The sequence below is a fragment of the Pteropus vampyrus genome, unplaced genomic scaffold, assembly GCF_000151845.1.
Source record: "Pteropus vampyrus isolate Shadow unplaced genomic scaffold, Pvam_2.0 Scaffold146, whole genome shotgun sequence".
NCBI classification, from domain to species: domain Eukaryota; kingdom Metazoa; phylum Chordata; class Mammalia; order Chiroptera; family Pteropodidae; genus Pteropus; species Pteropus vampyrus.
Window position 1 is genome coordinate 5,470,625 of NW_011888927.1, and position 25,903 is coordinate 5,496,527.

The following is a 25,903-nucleotide window of genomic DNA, read 5'->3' on the forward strand; positions in this document are numbered from 1 at the left end:
ACATAATTTGTCATCTAAACTGAGATACATGCCACTGAGAGTAAAAGTGCTACCAATTATGCTTGGGCAAGAGGTGTAAACTGGAACTAACTGGGACTTTCTTCAGCAAATTGGGACTTGAAGTCACCTTAAGAGGAGGCTACAATGATTCTCCATTGCCAGCCAGACCAATTAAGCCCCCAAACCCACATTCAGCCCTCCCTCACTCTTAATTGAGGTTCCTACTCAAACATAACCTCTGCGAAGAGGCCTCTCTACCCCATCTAATCTGGCATTTCCCTACTTTCTCTCTTTCTATCCATTTACCCTGCTTTATTTTTCTCTATTGTACTTATTATTTTCTGACATTACCTGACATATTTATTCTAAAATACTGTCTATACCCCCATTAGAGTATAAGTTCCACCAGGGGAGAGACTTTGTTCTGTCCATGACTATAGATCCAGTGCCTTAAAGACAACCTGACACATGGCAAGAATTCAATAAATCATTGTTAAAGAAGAGAATTGTTATACCTTCTACTTCAGTTGGGCCAAATGCCCTCACCATCAACCCCAACACCCGCTCCCGAGTTGTTACGATGCTTCCGCTGTCTTCAGTAAGCTCACTGTTATACTCTTTGGAGACTCAACTCTGCCTCATGACTTAGCTTCCATCCTTTCTCTCTTTGAAACTTTCTTTGAATACTCTGCTCCACACTATCTCCTGTCCTGGATAGAAGCATATAGTTTATAATATTTACTGAACTGTGCACTTTGTGGGGACATAAGCTACATCATTTATAAATTCCTCATTTATACAATAGGCACAAAAGTGGTACAACACTGCTTACCTTATAGGGTTTTAAAGAGAATTAAATGAGATAATTTATGTAAACTTCAATACACAGCACATAATGTAATCAATATAAAATGTATTATAATCAATGTCAAGAATTATTGACAAGATAATTGAAATACTTTGTGTTTTGTCATGCAGGATAAACCAGCCAGCAAAGAAAAATCGAAGACACCAGGAAGAGTTCTACCACAGTTGGCTACGGTAATTTACCTATACACCCTCACTGAATTTTTCCCTTTTAAAAATGTTTATTGGTTTTTAAACTTGTAACTAAATTTCTGATTTTGAATTTTGTGCTCCATTTAATTATTTTCTGATGGAGAAATTCAATAAGGTACACATATTAGAAAAAATAACTATCTTAATGAAGTAACTGTAAGTTATAATTTCCTAGTTATGTATAGAATATTTGAATATCCTAGATAAAATAATTTCTAAGATGGACTAGCAGAAAGTATATCAGTGTTGGAGTTAGAAAATGAGGCTACAGGTTACAGGTTGGTCACTAATGACTCTGTCCTCTGAGGGGGATCACTTACCTCTCCAAGCCTCAGTTTCTGAGTTTGGATATGAGCAGAGTCAATTTGATGATCTTTGAGAAATATCTTCCAGCAGTGAAATGCTATGCCACAGAGGATTCCTCAGATCTTGCCATTCTTTTTTTATTATTATGACTATAAATTGTCATTGTCCTGTGGAAGAGGCAGTTAATAGACATTTTCAGTTGATAAGTGCTGGGTAAGATATACTTTACTGTAATAAATTTTACCATCTAGTAATTATGTTGAATTCAATGCCATTGAGTTATGCTCTTGATGACTCCTGGAAATTGAGCTTAAGTGGTTCAATGCAAACATTATTATATTTTTTAATTGTGATAAAATATACATCACATAAAATTTACCATTTTAATCATTTTAAATTAAAATGTAGTTCATTGGTATTAAGTACTTCACATTGTTGTGCTACCATCACCACCATCCATCTCCATAACTCTTTCATCTTCCCAAACTGAAACTTTATCCATTAAGCAGTAACTCCCCATTCCCCCACCCAGCTTATGGCAACCACCCTTCTACTTTCTGACTCTATATATTTGACTACTGTAGGTCCTTTATATAAGTGGAATCATACAATATTTGTCCCTTTACATTAAATAGCATCATGTTTTCAAGGTTCATCTAAAGCATTATTTTTTGAGAGATATTTTAACAGCCGAGAACAAATTATAAAATTGAATTTGTGTTGCTTTATGTAGAAAAGATTTCTGATAATTTAAAATGAAGGACATTTTTTCACATAGAAGTTTAAATTAATATTCTTAGGTGAATTATACTGAACATTCCAAAATACACATTTTAACTGAAAATATGCTTTTATTGATAACTTGATTATTATGCCAAGTTCTATAGAATTGAGCCATAGCATGTTTTTCCTAGTTCTGCAAAATCTATCTTAAATTTTCTAATTTGAAAGACAAACCTAAAATGGAATAGATATTTTATTTTCTCTTTAAAAATTTAACACATTTTAAAACTGAAAAAAATAAAAATTACTTTTGGTTTGTTGTGTCTTGTTATTATAAAGGTTTAGAAATATAAATGTAAATTTCCTTATTTAGCGGATCAAACCTGAGTCTTGGCCTCTTGCCTTCCTCCCCTAACAACATGAGCTTCAGCACTCACTCCAGATTCTCCACCAGCTATTGGACCCTGGGCTCCATGCAGTTACCCAGCCACCAGGTCCAGCCGGCCGGCCAGCAGTACAGCCAGCGTGTATGCAGATGCAGAGTGCTCAGGTTCCTAGACCCCCATACCCCACTCTACCAGCATCCATGATGGCCAGGAGTCCAGAGGCCTGGCCTCATGGATGGCTGGGGGTCTGGCAGGGAAAGGGGGCATCTAGACTGAGAAGGAGACTGCAATGCTTGAATGACCACCTGGCCTCCTGCGTGGGGAGAGTGAGGAGCCTGGAGGCTGATAGTTGGAGACTGAAGAGCAATATCTGGAGACACCTGGAGAAGAAGGAACCCTAGATCAGAGACTGAGGACATTATTTTAAGACCATCAAGAACCCAAGGTCTCAGATCTTTACAAGTTCTATGGACAATGCCCGTATCGTTCTATGGGTTGACAATGTCTGTCTTGCTGCTGATGACTTCAGAGTCAAGTATGAGACAGAGCTGACCATGCACCAATCTGTGGCGAGTGACATCAATGGGCTTCGAAAAGTCATTGATGACACCAATATCACTTGACTGTAGCTGGAGACAGAGATTGAAGCTCTCAAGGAGGAGCTGCTCTTCATGAAGAAGAGTATGAGAAGGAGGTAAATAGTCTGTGAAACCAGATTGCCAACTCTGGTTTGACCGTGGAGTTGGACGCCCCGACTTTCAGGACCTCAGTATGATCATGGTAGACATCTGGGCCCTGTATGACAAGCTGGCTTGGAAGAATTGAGAGGAGCTAGACAAGTACTGGTCCCAACAGACTGAAGAGAGCACCACAGTAGTCACATCACAGACCGCTGAGACAGGAGTGCTGCAACGACACTCACAGAGCTGAGACCACTGTCCAGTCCTTGGAGATCTACCTGGACTCGAAAAATCTGAAGGCCAGCTTGGAGAACAGGCTGAGGGAGGTGGAAGCACGCTATGCCATGCAGATGGAATAGCTCAACAGGATCCTGCTGCACCTAGAGTCAGAGCTGGCCAAGACCCAGGCAGAGGGACAGAGCCAGACCCAGGAGTATGAGGCCCTGCTGAACATCAAGGTCAAGCTAGAGGCTGAAATTGCCACCTACTGCCACCTGTGGGAAGAGGGGGAGGACTTTGATCTTGGTGATGCCCTGGACAGCAACTCCATGAAATCCATACAAAGGACCACCACCTGCAGGACTGGATGGCAAACTTGTGTCTGAGGTCAATGACACCAAAATTCAGCAGCAGTGGGGCACTCTTTGGGAGGAGCCAATTAAAGATTCAGAGATGATTGAAAAAAAAAATCGTTATTTGATATTCAGTGGATGAGTTTCATGTTGGTGGCATATAATAGTTTAAATGTTTTTGTTGGCTGTTCTAAACCCGGTTTTATGTTCATATTTGGCAATATCTTACATTTTTTAGCATTCTTTGAATTTTATTTACTTTAAGGGAAATGATATTTTTAAGAGACTTTTCTAAAAATACACTGATTTTTTTCAAAAATATTTTTATTTGAACATTGAGGTTTGGACTTGGATAAAATTCTCTGGCACTAGTTAAAACCTAGAGTGATTTTCATTACAGACCTTCATGCTTCTGGAGGTGATCCTTGTTAAAAACAAGGTGACCCAGCACTGGTGGCTGTCAGCTGGTGTGAACTGGTGACCTAATTCTCACACTTTGTGCACACCTCACTCATAGCACTCCTCACTCATAGTACAAATCTTCAATCCTTTTTGGAGCAAAATGAGAGTGGAAGAATGGAAAGGCGGATGAATGGATGGATGGATGTATGGATGGATGAATGGATGGAAAAGCATTGATTTACAAGTTGTCTTAGCATATTTTCCTGTTAAAGAAGAGCCTGAAACAAGGATTTTTATGTAGCAGGTAGTTTATTTGGAAGCGGAAGTAAGGGATTAGGGAGAGTAAAACTAGGAAGAAGGAGGTGCCAGTATAAGCATGGGCTATCAAGTTGATCTGCATCTGGAAGGAAGACACAGACTCAATTGTTAGCATTAAAAAATAGGTACATTTCACTTCCATCTGGGTTTACTGAAGGGCCATAGATTCCGGTAACAGTGAGTCTGTGCTCTGGTATTGCAATAATTGGCTCAAGCTAATTAGTTGTCCCAGCACTAAAACTGAATGCCAGTTAGCTATCATCACTAGCCTTTCTTCCTCAAAGGTACCTGCACAAATTGTGCAAGTATAAGAGTGTATGACCCTTGCCTTAAATGGTGTAATAAATTCGTGAGTTTCCAGAGTAATCTAGAGATGCCATGAGAACAGGAAGACTTTTTGGAGCTGGATGTAGTAGAACTCATTAGCAATGGAGACCAGCAGCCAGTGCCTTTCATTAAAACAAAAAGCTCAAAAAACACTTGCCAATATCTGGGGGTGAGTAGACTCTCTGGAATGAACTCCCCATCCTAGGTAACAGGTACCCACATCGAACCAGCAGCAGGGCCTTTGCTACTATCTCCCAAATGTTACACACCACAGCCATTCCCAGGGTTGAATATGATTTGTTGTTGAGTGTTCGTGCCTTCTTTCCAGATGCTCTGATTTGTTGAAGGAAATGTCTGTGTTTTTAAATACTAAATGCATTTCATGAAAAAAATTTTTTTTATGATTTGTCGTATTAATGCTATTTCAATTTCATATTTCAGGTGAGTACAAAGCCTCAGTGGCAGCTGGCAGCTCCATCATTCCATTTGAGTATAAAGCAGGATGATGATATTCCAGAAAAGTTTAGTGTTAAAAATGAACAGTCGTATGGTAAGAATTTTAATGTTCAAACTTAGATTTAAGAACATTTCCTAGGGAAAAAAAAATCATACAATATTTAGCTAATAGAGTAGTGAAATTGTAAAACCAAAATGACCTTTATATCAAGTAGAAAAATTTATCCCAAATGTTTTCCCTCAGAAAATAATTGATTCCAGTTATTAGCTATTTTAGGCTATTGCAAATGTTATAAAAGCTGATATTTTAGGAGTTGAGATGTTTACAATAAAACTTTGATTTGTTGTAGTCAGAATTTGCCTCTGCATCAAAGACTAAGAATTTTTTTCTAAGAGGGACTTTAATAAGTCGTAAACATTATTTCCAAGTTAATCATTTAAATATTTTTTATTATTTTGAGTCATCAGATTGATTACATTGAATAGTATCATTTTTTCATCATGGTTTTTAAAATTTTATTTGAAATAGTTTCATATTCTGTTTTTGTCATAATTTTAATCTTCACTTTAAGAAGGTTTGATGAAAATATAATTGAAAATTTGAGTTTATTAGCATATTCTTCAAACTATAAAATAAATAAATGGAATATTCTTGAAATAGGCAATGGTTTCTATTATGATGATGTAAAACAGGCGTAGTTTAACTTCCTGATAGTGAAAGAAAATTAATTATACTTATGGTTACTTGAGAACTTAAAGCATGTGATTTTTCCTTGAAATGTGCTTTAACATTTTATTCTAACCACTTAAATATTTTAGCTTACTTTTTAGATGATTAACTTATGCTTTTTAAAAATTCAGCTGAATACATGGAACAGTTTGGAAAAAAGGGCAAATTACTAGATCAAATTGATGATAGTCACGTTGGACCATCTACTTCCAAATTGAAGAGCAAATCTCCACATAAAGAACGTGAGAACTTTCGAAGCACTCTTGTCAATGTCATTATGTAAGTTCTATAAGCTAACCAGTATGTGTTATCCTAGTTAGAGCCTCTGGGAACTTTTTATCTAAAAATATAAGAATTCTGTGCAGCTCTAAGGATGCTCCAAAGTTTTGTTAGAATGAGGTTAAGGTATAAATAAAGAATGAAAGATCGAGCTTAACTCTATTAAGCATGCCCCTTTTCTAAATATCACAAGCTGAAAAGGTACCAGTGTTAACATCTGATGTTGGCTAAGAGAGCAAAATGTCCAGGAGTTCTGGTTGTAGTCATGGTGGCTGGTAGAAGATTTGAGGCAGTTTTTTCCCCATCTCATTGGCTCAGGTGATGTGGCAACCTCTGTATTGTGGGTCTTCTTGTATAGAGAAGGAAGGAATTGATGTGAGGTGATCGGCAGCGTGAGCAGGGCCTGGGCTTGCCTGGTCTGAGTTTTAGATCCATTTATGGAGAACAGTGCAGATATGCATCACTAGTTCCTTTTAGCTTGTTTACTCAGGGCTTCCTGCTAGTTGCTCAGTACCCTCTTTCTTTCATTATGACTCTTGAGGCATGCACACTGCCATTTGTGAACCAATAAGAGTTTCATGATACATTGCAATAAGTAACTCACTCACAGAACCTTATTTTACTGTTCCACCTGTGGCATTTTACTGGCAGGATGACCACCTTGAAGGGAGGATAGTGACTACTATGTACTTACAAAAGGAAGGGGATTTTATGGAAGTCCTGTGTAGCTGGATTGTGAGCATGTGCTCTACTGGAGTGGTTTGGAGTTTGCTCTTGTCAGGCACCACTGGGATATAACCAGCTTGACCCACTTATGTCTCTTTTTTCAATTAAACACTCTCAGGTCACGCAAACAATGTAAAATTAACACTCAAAACCGCGGGATGGTAGGCCTCTGGTTACAAATTCTCAGAAGGAACATTTTCTCTACCCACTGCCCTGGCCAAGACAGATGGTCTTTCTTGACACAAGTCCCTGTGCCTGTCATTACTGGTCCTTCTCTGGTTGAAGTTAGAGCCTGTCTTAGGTTTCAGCTTCATACATGGGTCTCGGTTTGAATTCTCCGTTTCATTCAGCCCTACGCAATCATCTCCTGACCCACAAGAGCATTAAAGTTCAAGGCCCCACCTCCATAGACGGCAGCCATAGCCTCAAGTTTTTGGTAATTGCTTTGCCTTGACATTCCATTTTTCCCCCTCCTATTTCTTATCTTTCTTGTGAGCTCAGCTCTGTATTCAAAAGGAGCTTTGTGACATATTATCTAGTATTTATAGAATGGTACTGGGAGGTTTTTCAGATTATCTTTGCTGCTGTATTATAAGAAACAGAAGTCTCAAACATTTTATGATATCTTTTAGTTATGCCATTTACAAACAAGATATGGACTTACTGAAATTTAATCTTAGATTTTATACCTCAATAGTGTATTTAATGTTATTTATAGTCTATAGTTATTGGTATTTCTTATATAGGTGGGCTTAATGTCTACCAAATTATTTTGTATTTTGTATTTACTGTATGTTATCTTTGATTATATTATTATTATTATTATTATTTGCTTTCTATTGAATTGAATTTTCTCTTTTTCCTTTATTCCCATTGGCCCAAAAGCTATCAAATATATTTGTTTTTTTGTTTGTTTTTTTTTTTAGTGGTTACCCTAACATTTAAAACCACATATTGTAATTTAGTTTTTAAAGTTTAAAATTCATTTTATCTGTCTTCTCCCTGAATAGCACACATGGACCTTGGAATGCTTTAACTTAACTCTGAACTTTCCTTTGCATTTTCTATGTGATTATTGTTGATTTTACTTCTACTAATATTTCTATAATGTTTTAGTTCTACCAAATCCTTAAATTCTCCATACTTTTTAAAAAGTTAAACTTACTTAGATTTACTAATATATTTTCTAATTTTTTAGAAAATTGCCTTTGCATTCCACTCTTCACTTCCAGGTTCATTTTCTTCGCTGAAGCTGAGGTTCTGTGGGAAGTAAATGCAAAACTTTCATCTCTGTAAAGATCTCTATTTTGTTCTTTCTCTTGAATTAATGATTAATCTGGCTACAGAATTAAAAGATAATAGTAATTTTTCCCCTGAACATATGGCAAACATTAGATTGAAAAATATTAACTATTATTTTTTGGCATGTATCATTTCCCCCAACTTTATTAAAGTATACACAACAGTTAGTGGGAAGAATAAAAAGTATAATTTTATTATACAACATCACTGACTATATCCATTCCAGATGAAGCTGGGATCCAGAGCATCATACATTTAATGAGAAAGAGGTTAAAACTATCACAGAACAACTTGTTATTTTTCCTAGAGATATGAACTATGCCTTTCCACACAGTGGAACCCCAGAAGAAGTCACAAAATGTGACTCATATCTGCTATAGATTTTGAATTGAATTATAGCTATAAACATTATATTATTATATGAATGCAGCCAGTAATAAATACAAGAGCAGATGAGCTTCTATACTACTCATTGTTAACTTGTACTGTATATCTCTAGAAATCAGAGAAATGGTCTTTTAAAGAATCCTTCTGTGTCTTCTGCAAAATTACATTTAAAGTCTTTTCCATCAGTGCTTTTTTAAACCCCAAATTTATAGAACATTTCAGAGAAGAGAGCTTGACTTTTGAGTAATGAGGAATGATGAGTAAAGCCCATAAAGAAGGATGTTGACTCTGAATTAGATCTTGCAAATAATTTTCAATATAACTGTCTCTCTAAGAAAAAAAAGGTATCCTGGAAAGAATAAGGTATGAAACAAATATATAATACAAATATATAAATGTCGAACATTTATAAAATGTTCAACAATTCGTTTTTCTTATGATTATCAGAAGACAGTCCTCATCTTTTTATATCTATTGATATGAAACTAACTGCTCTTTATATACATTTAAATAGTGTGTTCATCATTTTCTTAGGCAACAAGATACCGTCTTAGACTCAGCCACTCTTGATGAAAGCACACTTCCAAAACCAACCACTACGGCAATAGAGAAAGACATCTTGGTAATGGGCTATTTCTTTGATCTGTATAATTGGAAGTAAAGGAAGCACTTGAAGATAATTTAGTACATTTAAGATTATTCTGTGCTCCTCTCTTGTGAAACTCTGTGGACATGGGAGTAAATCTTACGGAGTTCCATAAGAGAACTTATTCTTTCCCTTGCCATCTTTGACCACAATCAAAGAATCTTAAGTTTACCTGCTCCCTTTGTTAAAGCTAGCCTCAGTCCTATATAGCTTTTACATGTTTTTATTCTTCTATGAGAAATTATCTTAATTACATAATGTACACTTTACAAAGAATATTAACTTTCAAAACAGAAATTCGTCGCCTATTTCAAATACAGGATTAAAAAAGTATAAACATCAAAGACATTTTTAAAATAAACTTAACATTGCTAATTTGAAAGTATTTTGATGTTTAAATATTTTTCTAATAAGTGACATAAAAATGAGAAAATACATTGAAGTTAAATATTCATTATTAAAGAGATACAATTACATCTTTAAATGAATATTTTATGCACACATTTATTAGCAGCTGCAAAATTGTAGAGATACTGATTCACTTTCAGCTTTTAAGATCTACTTCTGATTTTTCAATCAAAAATTAACATACCAAATTTTCACCTATTTATAAAACACTAAATTCTATTTCTGCATAGGCTTTATTCAGTACATGATATATTTGGTAATATAACTTGTTGGTTTACAGTAGACTTATGAACATGATATATTTGGTAATATAACTTGGTTTACAGTAGACTTATGAATTAATTTTCATGAAACATACATATTCTTTAATATAGGAGATCTCAAATAATGCCTACATGAATTGCACAAAATACGTTTTTTATGATTTGTAAACATTTTGTTCTAAAACGTTAATTTTTATCAGTAATTTTATGTTTGATAAACACTCTTCTTTAATTATAGTACTAAATTCATCTATATTTCTTGGTCTCCTTTATGTAGAGATATTACTATTATATTCACCATGGAATTGATACGGACCACGTAGCCCCAATGGAAGATTCTTGGCTAGAGCATGTATTGAATTTAGTTCCCCAACATCTGAAAGTCCTCACTAACAGCATACTTGCATTATCTGATGAAATGAGAGAAGATTATCTTCTTAGTGTAAAAAAATCCATAGGTAAATCAGTATTTCCCTTTGCTTTCTAATTTGAATGTGGCTAATTAAAGATAATTCTTTTAAATTAAAAGTTAATACCTATATTTGTAACTACTTATTATATTTATCATGCTGTTACTTGTATTGCTGTTACATTGCTTAAGATCTTCGGCAAGTTTTATTAATAATGTACAGCAAAAAAAACCCCACAAACCATAGACTTTCTATTTGTAGGCACAGATCCCTTCAACAAAGGACAGAACTGAAGAAAATTATAAAAAGTTAACTAATTATGTAATTAACATTAATATTACTGATATCATAAAGTAGAATGTGATTCATTACAAAATTGTTGCTATTGACCAAACTACAGCTCACAGGCTCAATCTGGACCTCCATCTGTTTTTGTAAATAAAGTTTTATTGGAATACAACCATATACATTTATCTGCATATTGTCTATGGCTACTTTTGAACCGTAAGAGCAGAGCTGAGTAGTTGTAATAGAGACCTCGTGGCTCACAAAGTTGAAAACATTTATAATCTTGCCCTTTACATAAAAAGTGTGATGACTCATAGTATAGGCCAATAGATTCTAAGACTGACCAATCATCAGAATCATTTTTAAAGTAGTGATATTTGCACCCATCTGAATTAAAATCTCTGGAGGCAGGGCTTTCCAACCTATACTTTTAAAAAAGATTCTCCAATTAGTTATGATATAATTGTGGTATAATTGATGCTATGCTCAAGTTTGGAGAAGTCATAATGCTCTGGGGTGGTCTAGGAACCCTTAGAGTAGAAGGCATTCATTGCCTTTAAGACTTTTATTGAGTGCCCTGGGACTATAAAAATAAAGAGCCAAAATGTTCTGAGTGTAATAAGGGAGATGGACAAATCACTAAATTGCAAAGAAGAGTAGTAAGTGCAATGAGGAGGGAAATAGAGGACATGCTCTAAGTGAGAAGGGATCATGCCTGCTGTCTTTGAAAGGACTCTGGGGCACCTGAATTGGGTCTTGAAGGATGAAAAACATTATGCTAGGAAACATGCCTGGCCTAAGAGATAGTGTGATCAATGGCCAACTTTCATGAAAGGCTCTTTCAGTCTTAGAAGCAATTCTAAGGGCCAAAGCATAGGGTGCATTTTGGGAAAGGGACAGAATATGAAGGGCTTTATGTGCCTTTGTAAAAAGCATTGGAAGATAAAGGAGAGTCACTGAAGAATTTTAAGCAGAAGGGTAATAACATGTTTGCATTTTAGAAAGAGCATCTTGAAAGACAGGCAGGAAAGTTAGAATTAACTGTTATTTAAAGACCAGAGAAGACAGAAGCCGAAGTAGGTCATTTTACTGACTTTATAACAAGATTGTTTTATGTTCTTAAGCAATTTAAAAGAGAACAACAAGGCAATATGTATATTTTTTTCAGTGAAGGGAAACTACTACTGCTCTGTGTTGTTGACTTTCAATTTAACGAGAACTACTTTTGGTGAAATAGCTAAAGGAAAATGTGATATTAAAAGCAAGTATCATTTTCAAATGAAAGAACAGGGTTCTCGTTAAGAAAGGAAACATATACTCTCAAAGACAAAGACATCATAGATTTTCTTATAATTTAAAAAAATTTCTTGTATTTATAAATGCACAAATTTCTAATTATTTTTAAAAAACAATTTAAATAATTTTAATGGAATTGGTTTTGCAGTTGCTTAGAAATATACTTTAATATAAGGTTATTGATCAGAACTTTTCAATTTTCTTTTAGTTGATTTTGTTTTAAAAGATCCTAGAGAAAAAGAAGATGATAAAAAGGAAGATGAAATTCTACCCCACCGTGCTGAGTAAGCGATCAGGTTTCTTGAAGAATATTGATTATGTGATCACTCCTGTGTGTGTGTGTGTGTGTGTGTGTTTGTATTTATATACCAGTATTATTTTCTCACATATGTTTGTAATTTATATATTTCATATATACAACTGATTGTTTCAGCTATCTTGTTTGTTTATTTATGTACTTAAGCCCTAATATGTTACATTTACAGATTGATGGATAGATGAGTAGACAAATAGACACATGTACAGAAGGACATCTAGGTTTTTAAAACATAAGTACCGTGCTCACTTTGGCAGCACATATGCTAAAATATAAGTACACTGGAGAAAGAACTTGATAAAAATCTCTATATCCCTACAGCTCCCAGCACAGGCTACAAAAATAATAGGGACATAAAGGCTTGATGAAATTTGAATCTCGCAAAAACACAGTGAGAATGCTGTAGAAAATATGCATATATAGAATATATTTCAGTTTATTACATGGATTAAAATATAGACTGTATAATGGGAGAATCCACTTGCTACATATTTCCCTGAAATAATTAACATTTAGAAATAAATCTCTTAAATAGTGTAAAGAATAGAACATATACTTAAATAACAGAGTTTTACTTTGTTTCTTTCATGCCATTTAAAAGTGCCCCAAATTGTTTCCTATGATAACAAAAAAAGAAAAAGTCTTATAGCCATTTTCGACATATCTTCTATGGAGAACAGTTTTTCTCCTGGAGATAGATAAAAATCATCCTTTGTAATTGTAAAGGTTGTATGGCTACAACTGAAAAAATTAACTAAACTTACTGTATAATAAAACAAGACTAATTGTTTAAAATCCATTAGAGGAAAAAATTATAAATGTTTAAATACATTCAGAAAGATGAAAATGGCACATCTTTAATATATAAAAGGTGGTATTCAAATCAGAGAGTTACAGAATAAATGTCTTTTTTTTTACCTTGACAGGGATAGATGTTTTATTTTTTAATTAAAAATTTTTTTCAATTACAGTTGACACTCAATATTATTTTATATTAGTTTCAAGTGTACAGCATAGAAGTTAGAGATTTATATAATTTACAAAGTGATCCCTTTGATTAGTCTAGTACCCACCTGGCACTACACCTAATTATTACGATATTATTGGCTATATTCCCTATGCTGTACTTTACATCCTTGTGACTATTTTTTAACTACCAGTTTGTTCTTCCTAATCCCTTCAACTTTTTCACCCAACCCTCCAACCCCAGTTTGTTCTCTCAGAATAAATGTCTATAAATAAGAATTTTAATGTTTTTGATTTTGTGTTTTAAAAATAAAGGAGAAATTTAAACATTTTATGTCCTGTTTAAGAAAATCTTTCAAAATGTATATGAAACAAAACTGGCTACTGTTTCTGTTTAATCGTCATGATTTATTTTTGGGCTTAATAGGATCAAGTATTTAGAGAATAAGTTAGTTACCGTATATGATAAAAATTCAAATCTAATTTCATATGCATTATTATCCTCAAATTATACTAAACTATAAAGAGCATGACTTATATATTTAAAAAGATAATTACATGTTTTGTTCTTTCTATGAGAGATACTTCATATTTTTAAATTAAAATTAAACCTTTATTACTCTAAAAGTACATTGACTATGTGAATACTTTCTTTTGATTTTTGAAAAAGAAAACTGAATATTTTCTCTTTGTTTTTCAGAATGAAAATTCTTCCAAAACCTTGGAGGAAATCTTTTTTAGCTGCAAGCAGTTATATTAGGGATCACTTGAATTCAATGAACCCTACAATGTTAGCTGTGCAAGATTTGTGGCACAGCACTTTTAAGTGAGTATTTCTGGCCTTAGAGAGTGTTTTTCTTTTTTTTTTAAGATGAAAGTTATTTTATTACATCTTAATTATTTCTTTTACTGTTTTAACTGGAAATTTAAAAAGTAATTACAAATGTAACATAAGTATTTAAACATGGTTTTAAATGAACAGTATAGATGTATATAGAATAAAGAGTAAACATTGCATTTCTTTCTAACCCAATTCTCCCTTCCCCATCCTCACCCCAATACCACATATACTTTACGCAGTAGTCACAGTTAAGCAGGTTAATTATCATGCCTTTTTATAAATATCACAGAACATTAACTGCTACAATCACCTATATGGTTTAGAAACCTAGGAAATATTGCCCCCAAGACTGGGTTACTGTTGGGGATCATGCATCACCAACTAGGCATTGCCCTGGTAGGGGGCTCGTACAGGGCTGGATGTGAACTCTAGTGGGTTCTGTGAAGCCTAAAGAGCTTGGCCTGGGCTGAGGACTGCTTCACATTTTAGAAGTTCCAGTTTCATATCCTCTTCCTCACACTGTCACTTCCAAGGCACTGGGCAGTGCCCTAGCAAGATGCACTCATGGACATATGTTTTTATAAAGAATGCAAAAGTAATACAGATATATATTATTTTTCTTAAAGAAAGCCTCCCAACAGACCTCTTGAAACCTGCATCGGTCCCTGTCTTATAGAGGTGGCACTTTAGTTTCCAAGGTAGTCCGTGAGCCGTTTCTCATGCCCCCCAAATGCAGCCTCAGCTTACATGTGACACAATCTCCAAGGTCTCCTGGGTTTTGCATTGATTGTCCTGAAGGCATAAGCACACGAAGGCATAATAACAGTACATTTTTTGTCTCCCACAGATCAGCCAAGGGAAAACTAAGAGCTACGAGTGTTACAGAAACACAACTATTGTTTCTACTCCGAGAAACCCCCTGAACATACACTGTGTGTATGTGATGGTGGTGGCAGGGGCGGGGGTGGTTGTCACCAACTAATATCGCTAACTTCTTCCAAGGTTAGAATTCTCAGCACACAGGAGCACCTGATGTTAACCCTGCTCCTGGGGCCTGCTCCAGGGAGCAAAGCCATCCAGGAATGTCCTAACTCTGCCACCATCTGATCAGAGGCTCTCCAGGTACCATGTGTGAAACAACTGAAGATTTATGGTGTCTAAGGCCCCTTTCCTCCCTCACATCATCCCTTTCTCCCTTTCTTCCTTTGTTTAACAAATTCTAATTTCTTTACACAAATAAGTCTGTAATTTTGCATAAGTATATAAACGTGATCATGTATACTTTTTAAGCACAATCTTTTTTTCTTCATTCTGCCTGACTCATAGCAGCCTTACTTTCTCTCATACCTGCCCTTCTTTCCACCAGCCCAGCAAAAGATAACCATGATAACCATGTAGTGGGGTGTCTTTTCATATTTTTCTTTGTACTCATATATGTATATCCACACATACACGCACATACATACAGAGCATAAAACTGTCTTTTGTCAGTCAGACTACATACTACTAGAAAGCACATCCTTTCAACTTCTCCTTTGTACAGTGTGGGTTTCTTCGTCTGCTTGAATCTGGCTTATAGGAATAGGAAAAGGCCATCTCCTTGCCTCCATGTTTTTCTCTTTGGGGCTCAAATACCTCTCTCTGATAAGGCCCATGATCTCATTGTACATGCAATCATGAGGTCATACAATATATTATACATATCATTTCACGAAAGATGTTCACATGCAGTAGTACACTTCATTTTCAAAATACCAACACAGTTGTTTTCTTTTATATCCATTCACAGATGGAACTGCCAGAACACACTGGGCTGGGGGATGTGGCTCCACATCTTAATGTTGCCACAAAGGGCTGTACTTTGTCTGTTAGACAATGTCAGGATGCAAGAGACAAGAAAATGAAAGGAGGAAGTGGAGTAGAAAAAGCTGATATTAAAAAAAAAATAGTAGATGTGCTCCAGATTTGTGACCATAGTTGTGGTGGCAGAGGTAACAACAACTGAAGAAAACCTCAAGGCATCCAGAATAAAGACAAATGAGAAAGAAACTTTACAATCTGTGTGTAGAAAGAGAACCCCACCAACCCCTCTGTTGTCTTTGCAGGCATAAGTCATTTTTATTCTCTATGTGACTATTAAGAGTGGAGTGGATAGTGATGAGTGTGGCCCCTCTGAGTAGAAGCCAGCATTGAACACACAGGTCATCCTTACTGTGGGTGACAGTTATTTGCCTTGAACCTCAGCAGATCTTGAAAGTGTAGGAAATCTCCATGTGTGGAAGCGGTTTGGGGGACGATAATGCAAAAAAGATCATCTGAAATACTCTAAAATGCATGAGTTTGAAAACCTAAAGGGGTGTGGTCTAGATGGGAATGTGCAAATTCATATCTCTCAGTATTTACGCTTATAGAACCCACTGAATATCAAAGATAGCATTTGTAATATAGTAAAAAAATTGCATAACATGCAGGTATTCTTGCTTGAAAAGTAGTGTGTATATGAGGATATGTGTATATATAGTGTATATATGAGTGTAGAAATTATATGATATAAATTATAATAGTTGAGTATAAAAGGCAGATGTCTAAGAAAGTGAAGCTTATCTTAAAAGATAAAATGGATTTTTTTAAATGTATAATTTGACCAAGGTGAGCTCAAGAAAATATTGGTAGGTTAGAACACTATGGATTCATTTACTGTATGTCACTCAGAGATGATACAAGTTAAATCATTCTTAAGTGTATTAAAAAGATGCTTAACCTAACCCATAGTAAGAGAAATGCAAAGAGATTGAGATAAAAACTACACTGAAAATCATTCTATTTCCCATCAGATTGGCAATATTCCAAAATATTGACATACTTTTGTTGGTGAGGCTTAGATAAACAGGCACACTTTTGAGAGGGAATCCAGTTGTATCTATCAAAATCACAAATTCATTTATACTCGAATCCATCTATTTTACTTCTGGGAAATTAGCCTATAGATATACCTGAAAGTACAGGAAATGATATAGGTTTAAAGTTATTTGTCGTGGCATTTGCTGTTAAGAGTACTAGCCTGGAAACAACCATGTATCCATTGATAGTGAACTGGTTTGATAGGTTATAATACATTCACACAATGGAATATTACACAGCTATAAAGTATGAATGACAAGACTCTCAATGTGCTAATATAGAAAGGTCTCCAGGATGTATTATTAGTAAGGAAAAAAAAAGCAAGTGCAGAACACCGCCTAGAGTGTGCTACTTCAAATGCAACAAAGGAGGGGGACTGGCAAGAACAACACATTTCTAATTCTAAGAAAGGAAAAAAATTATGGAAAAAGCAAAAAATATAGACACTTGGAGTGGCTTGTGTGGAGAGGAGGGGGCCGAGGCCGGGGTGAGGGTGTCATCTTGGTCCTGGTGAGAAGTGAGTTTAGCTCTGAGAACCAGAGATCAAAGTCAGAGACTGACTTGGTGCTGAGTCCTGAGTGTTTGGCCTTGATTTTTGAAATCCCTCCTGCCTGAAATTAGTGATGGCCCCAAGGTTCAAGGTGGATTTCAGCCTGTGGCAGGTGTGAGGGCAGCAAGGATACATGACTGAAAGCTGTGTGCAGAAATTTATTTCTGACTGGATGTGGCCAGCAAGGGGTAGAAAGAGTTCAGAAGAGATTCTGAAGTTCACAGTCTGGCATGCACCTATACCTTGATTTATAGGTACAGCTTTAAAACAAAAATTTATGCTGAAAAAGTTGACCAAGAAGTATAAAGAGAGAGCAGATTCTGTTTAGAATGTGCTATTATGCTAAATTTTCAAAGCATTTTATTTAAAACATTACACTGCTCAATTGTCCACAATAACATTACCAAAGGTGCTCCAACAATGGTTGTACTTACTCTGTGCCTAAGGTATTATCGATGCTATGTGCTGAATGCATTATAACCTAAGAAGTAGATTTTAGCTTGTGAAAGGAATATAAATAAACAGATTTGAAATGTGTTTTGTTTGGTATCTAGGATTTTACACTGGTCTTTAAGTAAAAATTAAATGTTATGTTTTTAATAGTGTTTACTACCTTTCAGATAACATAGAAATCAGTCACATGGAAATAGAGAAGGAATCTGTAGTTAAATTGAGGTGAATAACACAATGATATTAATAGGTAACATTGTTCTTTCATTTTAGTTAACCTGCCAGAAAGTTTTTAAATGAGTAAACCATGCATAGTACAAAGATGCACAGCATTATAGTCAGAAAGATGTTGTATTGAAAGCTGTTGACTGGAGTAAACACTATGTTTTCTTTAAAACAATATGGAGGTTTCTTAAAAAATTAAAAATGGATATACTTTTTGACCCAGCAATTGCACTTCTGGATATTGATCCAAAGAAAACCAAAACAATAATTCATAAAGATCTATGCACCCTAATATTCATAGCAGCATAATTTACAATAGCCAAGGTATGGAAGCAACCTAAGTGCCCATCAACAGACAATTGGATAAAGAAATTATGGTTCATATATACAATGGAATATTACTCAGCCATTAAAAAAAAAATGAAATCCTACCATTTGCAGAGACATGGATGGACCTAGAGGTTATTATGCTGAGTGAAATGTCAGACAGAGAAAGATAAATACCATATGATTTCACTTATATGAGGAATCTAAGGAACAAAAAGAACAATCTAATCAAAAACAGACTCACAAATATAGTGGACAATTTGGTGACGGACAGAGGGGAGGAGGCTGGAGGGCTGGGAGAATGGACTGAAAGGTTAAAGAAGTACAAACTAGTAGTTGATAGTTGGTCATGGGGATGGGGAGCACAGCAGAAAGAATGCAGTTAGCATTAATATGTTGGCTAGGTGGAGGGCCAGGGGAGGGAGGGAGCAATTGGGGGGATCGTTTTATGAACTATATAGATGTCTAACCAACATACTGTATACTTAAAACTAATTTAAATAAATGAATTTTAAAAATAATAAATAAATGACTGAAAAGAAAAGAAAATAAAAACCAACAGGTTCAAAAGATTTTTGATACACTGGGTGTTAATTAGGTGTAGGAATTCCCCCATCTCATGGTTCCCGAATATCCAGGGCTGCTTTATTTTCAGAGAGGGTGCAATTTTTGTTTTAGGAGCAGTGGCCCCTGGAGACTTTGAATCCTACCTCTTTTCCTGTTTTAATCATTCCAATTTGAAAGCAAAAATCCGTCTCGTGTCCATAAAATCCCAGTTATTGCAATCTTCTTCTACTTCAGTGTTGTTTCATCATATATTGTGTTCCTGTTGAATTTAATTATTTTTAAAATTGTATCCCATATACTGGAATATTTAATTTTACAAAATACAAATTTTAGTGATAAAACCTACAAATACCATTTTTTGAAAAGAGAGCAAATAGCGAAATATTAGAGAAACACCTCATACTTAAATCACTGTTCATTTTTATCTCTTGCAGAAAATTACGTTTAGTTGATATAGAAGAATTTCACAATCGCCAGGAGGCATTAGAGCTATCGAATTTTCAGACCATTCTCATGAGACACATGGAAACTGCCAAAGAGACTCTACTTAAAATGTAAAGTTTTGTAATTTCGTGTAGGAAAACATAAATTTTAAAATGTGATTGGTGGAGTACTATATTTCAGCCACTTTTAGAAAATCCCACTGACATAACTTTAGAATAATTTCTGTTTAATATGATGTCTTTAACTGCCTTGATCTGTAATGTCTGTCCAGATGTTCTACACAGCACAGACTCTATAGAAATTAAATGATTATGATTCGTGGTTACTTTTTTCTTAATGTCTGGTATCTACCTTGGCTCTGAGAGTGGGGTTGGATACCTTGGGGGAATGATCAACTAGTTACTTGCCAGATGTTTATTTGACATCTACTATTAATACATGCAAGTTGCCTTTTTCATTTTGTTTTTGGATGAAGGATGCAGAAGAGTTTAAAGAACGATTAGGTGGGGAAAATATATTCAAAGGAGTTTACAATATCATTGGAGGGTAGACTTATCAAATGTTAATTCAACATCTTATTGGATTGGCCCTTCAGAATGCAATAGCTACATACAATAATTATTGATACAGATGTTGGACAACGTATTCTGAAATGATAAAAGAAAATTGTCTCTATTATGGGTTGTAAAGTGATTATAAATAGGAAATTAAAACTAGATCAAATACAAGGACATAAAACTCCAACTTAGCCTCATGATTCCAAAAGTTACTTAGAAATGTAGCTTAATAGTTTAATACTGATTCTTTCCTTTATCTTTTTTCTTCTCTAATATGTCAGAATCAAATTCTATGTCTGATATTACTTAAAAGAACTTTAGGCTTTTATTTAATATTAGTATTTAGTTAACATAAACAAAGAGAGGAGAGGTGCAGAATGAAACCCCAGAATTAATTACAGAGAATAAAATGACATCTCAAGGACAGAATAAGAATAAATTTACTTGATCTGTAATTTCAGGGTTATACCCCAGAAATACATTACCACTGTAAATTTTAGCAAATTGGATTTCAAGGTACAGAATAAAGTATGAACTTTTATTGAATAATTTTGCCAAGAGATGTAGATCGATTAGCTGTATCTCCTGATGCTTCCCGATTGATTCTAGCTAAAGGACTCTTTGACCACAATCTAAATAGTGAGTCAGAATGTGTTTATCACAGTAAAAAGCAAAACATCAGCTTGCCACAGTGGAGAAAACATAAGCAAGTGATTAGTTATGACATTTACTCGAAACCCGAACATCTCTTAGTTCTCATCCTCTGCTTCTACTCAGCAGTTGCTATGGTTTATCATATTGCTATAGTTTACCATGTTGAAGAATTTCTCTTTTATTCTTAGTTTCTCTATTGTTTTTATCATGAAATAAAGCAGATTTTGCTAAATGCTTTTTCTGCATCTGTTGAGATGATAATAGGTTTTTCTCCTTTATTCTGTTAATATGATGTATCATATTGATTTTAACATATTGAACCAATCTTGCATTCTTGAGATAAATCCCACTTGGTCATGGAGCATAATCCTTTTTGCATGCTGTTGGATTCAGTTTGAGTCTTTTATTGAAGATTTTTGTGTTTGCATTCATAAGGAATTTTGGCCTTTAGTTTTCTTTATCTTGTGATATTTTTGTTTGGTTTTGGTATTATGATAATACTGGGCTTATAAATAAGTTAGAAAATATTCCTTTTTGGAAGAGTTTGTGAAGGATTGGTGTTAATTCCTCTTTAAATATTTGGTAGAATTCATCAGAGAAGTCATCTTTTTCTGAGTCCTGGCTTTTGTTATAGATCTATTCATCTTTTTTATTTCTTCATAAGTCAGTTTTAGTAATTTGTGTCTTTCTAGGAATTTGTTAAATTATCTAATTTTTTAGCATATAATTGTTATAGTCTCTTGTAATCTTTTTTATTTCTGTAAGGTCAGTATTAATTTCTGCTTGTTCATTGCTAATTTTAACAATTTGAGTCTTCTTTCTCTCTTGTTTAGTCCAGCTATAGATTTGTCAATTTTGCTGATCTTTTCAAAAACCAGCTGTTGGTTTTGTTCATTTTCTTTATTGTATTTCTATTCTCCATTTTGTTTGTTTTTGTTCATGTCTTTCTTTCTTTCTCCTTGTTTTGAGTTTAGTTTGCTCTTCTTTATCCAGTTTCTAGTAGAAGTTTAGGTTATTGAGTTAAGATCTAGGTGTTTACAGCTTATAGCTTTAAACTATAAAGTTTTCCCTCTGATTAATACTTTTTTGCATCACTTGAGTTTTAATATATGTTTTTTTTTTCACTTTCATTCATCTCAACTTATTTTCTAATCTTCCTTGTGATTTCTTTTCTGACTCATTGGTTGTTTAGGACTATGTTGTTAAATCTCCACCTATACATAAATTTCCAGAGTATCTTTCTATTACTGATTTCTAATTTTGTATGATTTCAGTAATTTTATATTTATTGAAACTTATTTTATGACCACCTATTATTCTTAATTCTCTCTCAGAAGCATCTTCCATGTGTACTCTTTCGTCTTAATTCTCATTGCTACTATTCCTTGGTGGGCCCTTTTAACCCCCTCTGTAGCCTACAAACCACTGCAAAATGAATCTTAAAACATCCCCTACTTCAGTGCTTCACTTTTGCTAACATGATAAGTCCACATTTCTTGTCCTGCCTTTTAAGGTCTTCTGCAACCTGGACCTAACTTATCTTTTCTAGTTTTAGTTCTGAAAAGACTTTCACCATGGCTTAGAGTGAGGCTGTCTCAAGTCCAAGTGGTTAGCTCCCAAGTTCTGCAAAAGTCCTCACAAATATTCTTTCATTTATTTCTTTCTATTTTCTAGTTTATTTTCTCTACTATAGTCAATGAAATGATCAGATATATTAGCTCTACCTACCCCCACTTTTTTTACTTATTATCTTACTTCTATTTCACATTCTTTTCTCGGGAGTGTTTCATTTATTTTCCAGGGAAATTGCCATCTTTATAATAAAATCTTTCTTCCTTACTTAAATGAAAAATTATATCTCTCTCCTTTGACTTCAAAGCTGTTTTTCTGCTATGATACCTTGCCTTCATTGTTAAAAGAGAGACAGGATGGTATCATATATTTTTATATCTCTCATGACATTTTCCAGCACACAGAAGACACTAAACACATATTTGTTAAAGGGATGAGTACATATATTTAAAACTTAGATCTCTGAGCATTCAGGCAACTCCTGAAATTATATCAACTCTCAGTTAAAGAAAAATCTTTTATCTCTTATGAAAGAAGTACCAGTATTCTTTAATATTCTTTAACATTACTTAATTTCATAGTGTTGGATGGTGCTTTTGTAAACTAAAAAATTCACTTGTTATCATTATGACACATGAATTTCACTGTTATCCTTTATTATAAGGATCAATACACATTTCACACTTCATTTTTAATCAGTCACTCTTTCAAGGTTTCATATTAAGGGGAAAAGAAAATAATATACTTGATTTTGTTGATTTGTACCTTGTTTTCAAGTCATTGTAAAACATAAGAATAGCATAGAATGCCAAATTGGTTCAACAAATAAGCCTACCCTTGGTTTAATCAGTTGTTCACATTTTAGCTTTAAACTAACAATGCATTTCCTGAGACACATTTTAGAAACAGGAGAGAAGTATCTTGTAAGATTTAACAAAGTTAGTTGTCATATTTATTCAAAAACTGCATAAATCATAGTTCTAGGAGTTAGATTTATGTTTTTCTCACAACATCACATCATCGGATCATTTTCTATTGGCTATGATTAAAATTTCTTTTCCTAGGAGAAGTGAAATATGCTAGCACTTAAATTTCAGAGAGTGGATAATGTCACTTAGCACTCTACCTCTCTACGAAGACCTTTGGATGTCCAGGGGTTACTGTTAATGCTTAACATAAAAGGAGTAATTCACAAAAAGTATTAACTTTTTAAAGTCCTTTATTCTTTCAAGGTGGTTTCCAGAAGTGCAGAATATTTATTACCAAGGTAATAAAAAAAAGCAATTGCCAACTGGTGACAGCAGTGCCAAACTGGAATCTTTTTTCAACTGCGCTGCCGCACTGATGACTTTACAGCTACAGGACCTCACCTTGGTCTCCATGCAAGACTTCACGGACTTGATCGCACAGCCCCCAGTAAGTGTGGTTCAGTCACACCAACATTCATTTACCGATTTATTTATTTTCAGTTTTTTTCAGGGAGAAACGTAAAATACCTTTACCAGTGGGACAGCAAAAAGTTTATCTTTAGATCTATATTATACTTATCTGTTAAAAAAAAGAAAGTTAGTGTCACCTGAAAATTTAGGATATATGGGTATCATCACATTGGTTAAAATTAGTGGAAATAAGTAAAAATTCCCATAATTGGGAAATTCGGGTCATGATGGCAGGGAAAGTTTTCTATAAGGAACTCTTTTCTTTCTGGAAGAATTTTCTGTTACAATATGAGCAGAGCCTGGGAGTTTGAATGTCCTCCTCTTGGGCTCTTTTGTGCATGATTCTAGAGCCCAACTGCTTTTGTACATCCAGTTTTTTTTCTGAAACTTTGACCTTTTAGTTGAACCATAGGCCTAATGGATACTAGATACCAACAAGTCCAGCTGGGAATCACTCTTGCTCTTTTTCGTAGAGCTCCTCTTTGGCATAACTGTCTAGGGCATGAGGGGAAAGGTGAGTTCCTGTGTTTTCTAATTAGGACCGGTGCACTTCTTAGCCTGTCACAATTCATACGTATATTCATACACATGTATAATTCTTCTGCAGGATTCTATTAGAGCTTTTGAACATCCAGGTTTCATCATAAGGTTGATTCTCGAAAACAACGCTATTAAGTTTGAACCTGAGTTCAGTGACTACATAGACATTCTTCTAAATGTTTACGACGTCATGATTAAGGCTGTCAGTTTTGTGCCGAGGGTCGAGACAAAACTGTATTCCAAGTGGGTAAGTGGCAAGGATATTCTGATTGCTTGAACTCACATGATTATATTCACTTCAAATGACTTCTAAAAGGTGTCCTCTGTTTTGGAGAACTAATGACCTACTAACATTGGATTATAAGGAAATTTTGCTTAAAAAATATACTATTTTTCCATGAGCTTCTCTTACAACATACCTAGTTTCTTCGGTTAGTCTTCCATTTGACTCAGCTGGAAACTCTCTGAGGGGAAAGCATTAAAGTTGTGACCAGATTAAGTAGTCCACGAGTGTTAGCTGGAGCACTCACACCATGCTGCAGACCTCCACTATACTTTTCCAGCTCTGTGAAAGTCTCTTCCAATTGATTATCGTTCTCAAATACCCTTTCCATAGGTAATAGTGTCTTGGTACATTCAAAGCAGAGATCCTACTTCCCTCCTTTCATGGCCAAATATTTACAAAGCTATGCTGGACTATGATATTTTATCGGTAGTTCTTGCAGTCTCGTGTATGAAATGAGTATGTCTGCAGACTCCTTAACTCATAAGATTTTCAAGTTTTGTAAGTCTGGCCAGTAGTTTTCTTTTTCCTTTTTTATTTTTATAATAGTTTATGAAAATTTCATGCCAAAAAAAGAGTACAAGGGGACAGTGTGTACAGTTTTAAGTAGTAATAAAGTTAACACCTGTGTACCTATGATCTATCTTAAGCAATAGAATATTACTGATACCTTTCAGCCCTCCCATTCCCATTGCCCTTCCCTGTTCACATCCTTATTCTATCTTCTGGCAAAAGAATTACTATCTTGAATTTTGTAGTTATTATTCTGAATTTTTAAAGGCAAATTTACTACATGTCTCTATATCTCTTTAGTCCATCCATGTCTTTGTATAGAAGGAATCATTTTATACATAATCAGTATCTTGGTGATTTTTTTTTTTTACTCAACATCAAGATTATGATATTATCCATTTTGAGAATATTATCTTCTTCATAGAGCTTCTAATTATTTTATTTTCATTTTAGAAATTCTGTTAAGTTCTTTTTCAAATAGGCCTGGTCATTTCTGATAGTCTCTTGTACTTAGTCACGTATTCATTGCCCTTTGCTTGTTTGGTGATCTGACTCCTGCTGCTGGTGGTTTGTTTGTCTGGGTATTTTCCCTTTATTATTATGGGCTCATACATTTAAGGACCTTATGCAGAGAAGTCTTTGAGGCCTTGATTTAAGTTGATTCCTCTGGAATTTGCATATTCTCTTCACAGGTGATTTGGAGGCCCCTGTAGACCAAGGACCATTTTTTTAAATTAATTTTTTTATTTTTATGGTGACATTGGTTAACGAAATCCAGTAAGTTTCAGCTGTAC

General features: G+C 34.6%; 1 protein-coding gene across 1 annotated transcript in view; it reads left to right on the forward strand.

Annotated features, from left to right (window-relative positions):
• DNAH7 (dynein axonemal heavy chain 7) overlaps positions 1–25,903 on the forward strand; it is a 203,189-nt gene that overhangs the window by 683 nt on the left and 176,603 nt on the right. The window contains exons 2-11 of the mRNA XM_011369246.2: positions 979–1,041; positions 5,215–5,323; positions 6,091–6,238; positions 9,188–9,275; positions 10,248–10,428; positions 12,173–12,248; positions 13,947–14,072; positions 19,542–19,661; positions 23,567–23,750; positions 24,381–24,560. Of these exons, the coding sequence (XP_011367548.1) occupies positions 979–1,041; positions 5,215–5,323; positions 6,091–6,238; positions 9,188–9,275; positions 10,248–10,428; positions 12,173–12,248; positions 13,947–14,072; positions 19,542–19,661; positions 23,567–23,750; positions 24,381–24,560 (1,275 nt within the window). The remainder of the gene's footprint in view (positions 1–978; positions 1,042–5,214; positions 5,324–6,090; positions 6,239–9,187; positions 9,276–10,247; positions 10,429–12,172; positions 12,249–13,946; positions 14,073–19,541; positions 19,662–23,566; positions 23,751–24,380; positions 24,561–25,903) is intronic.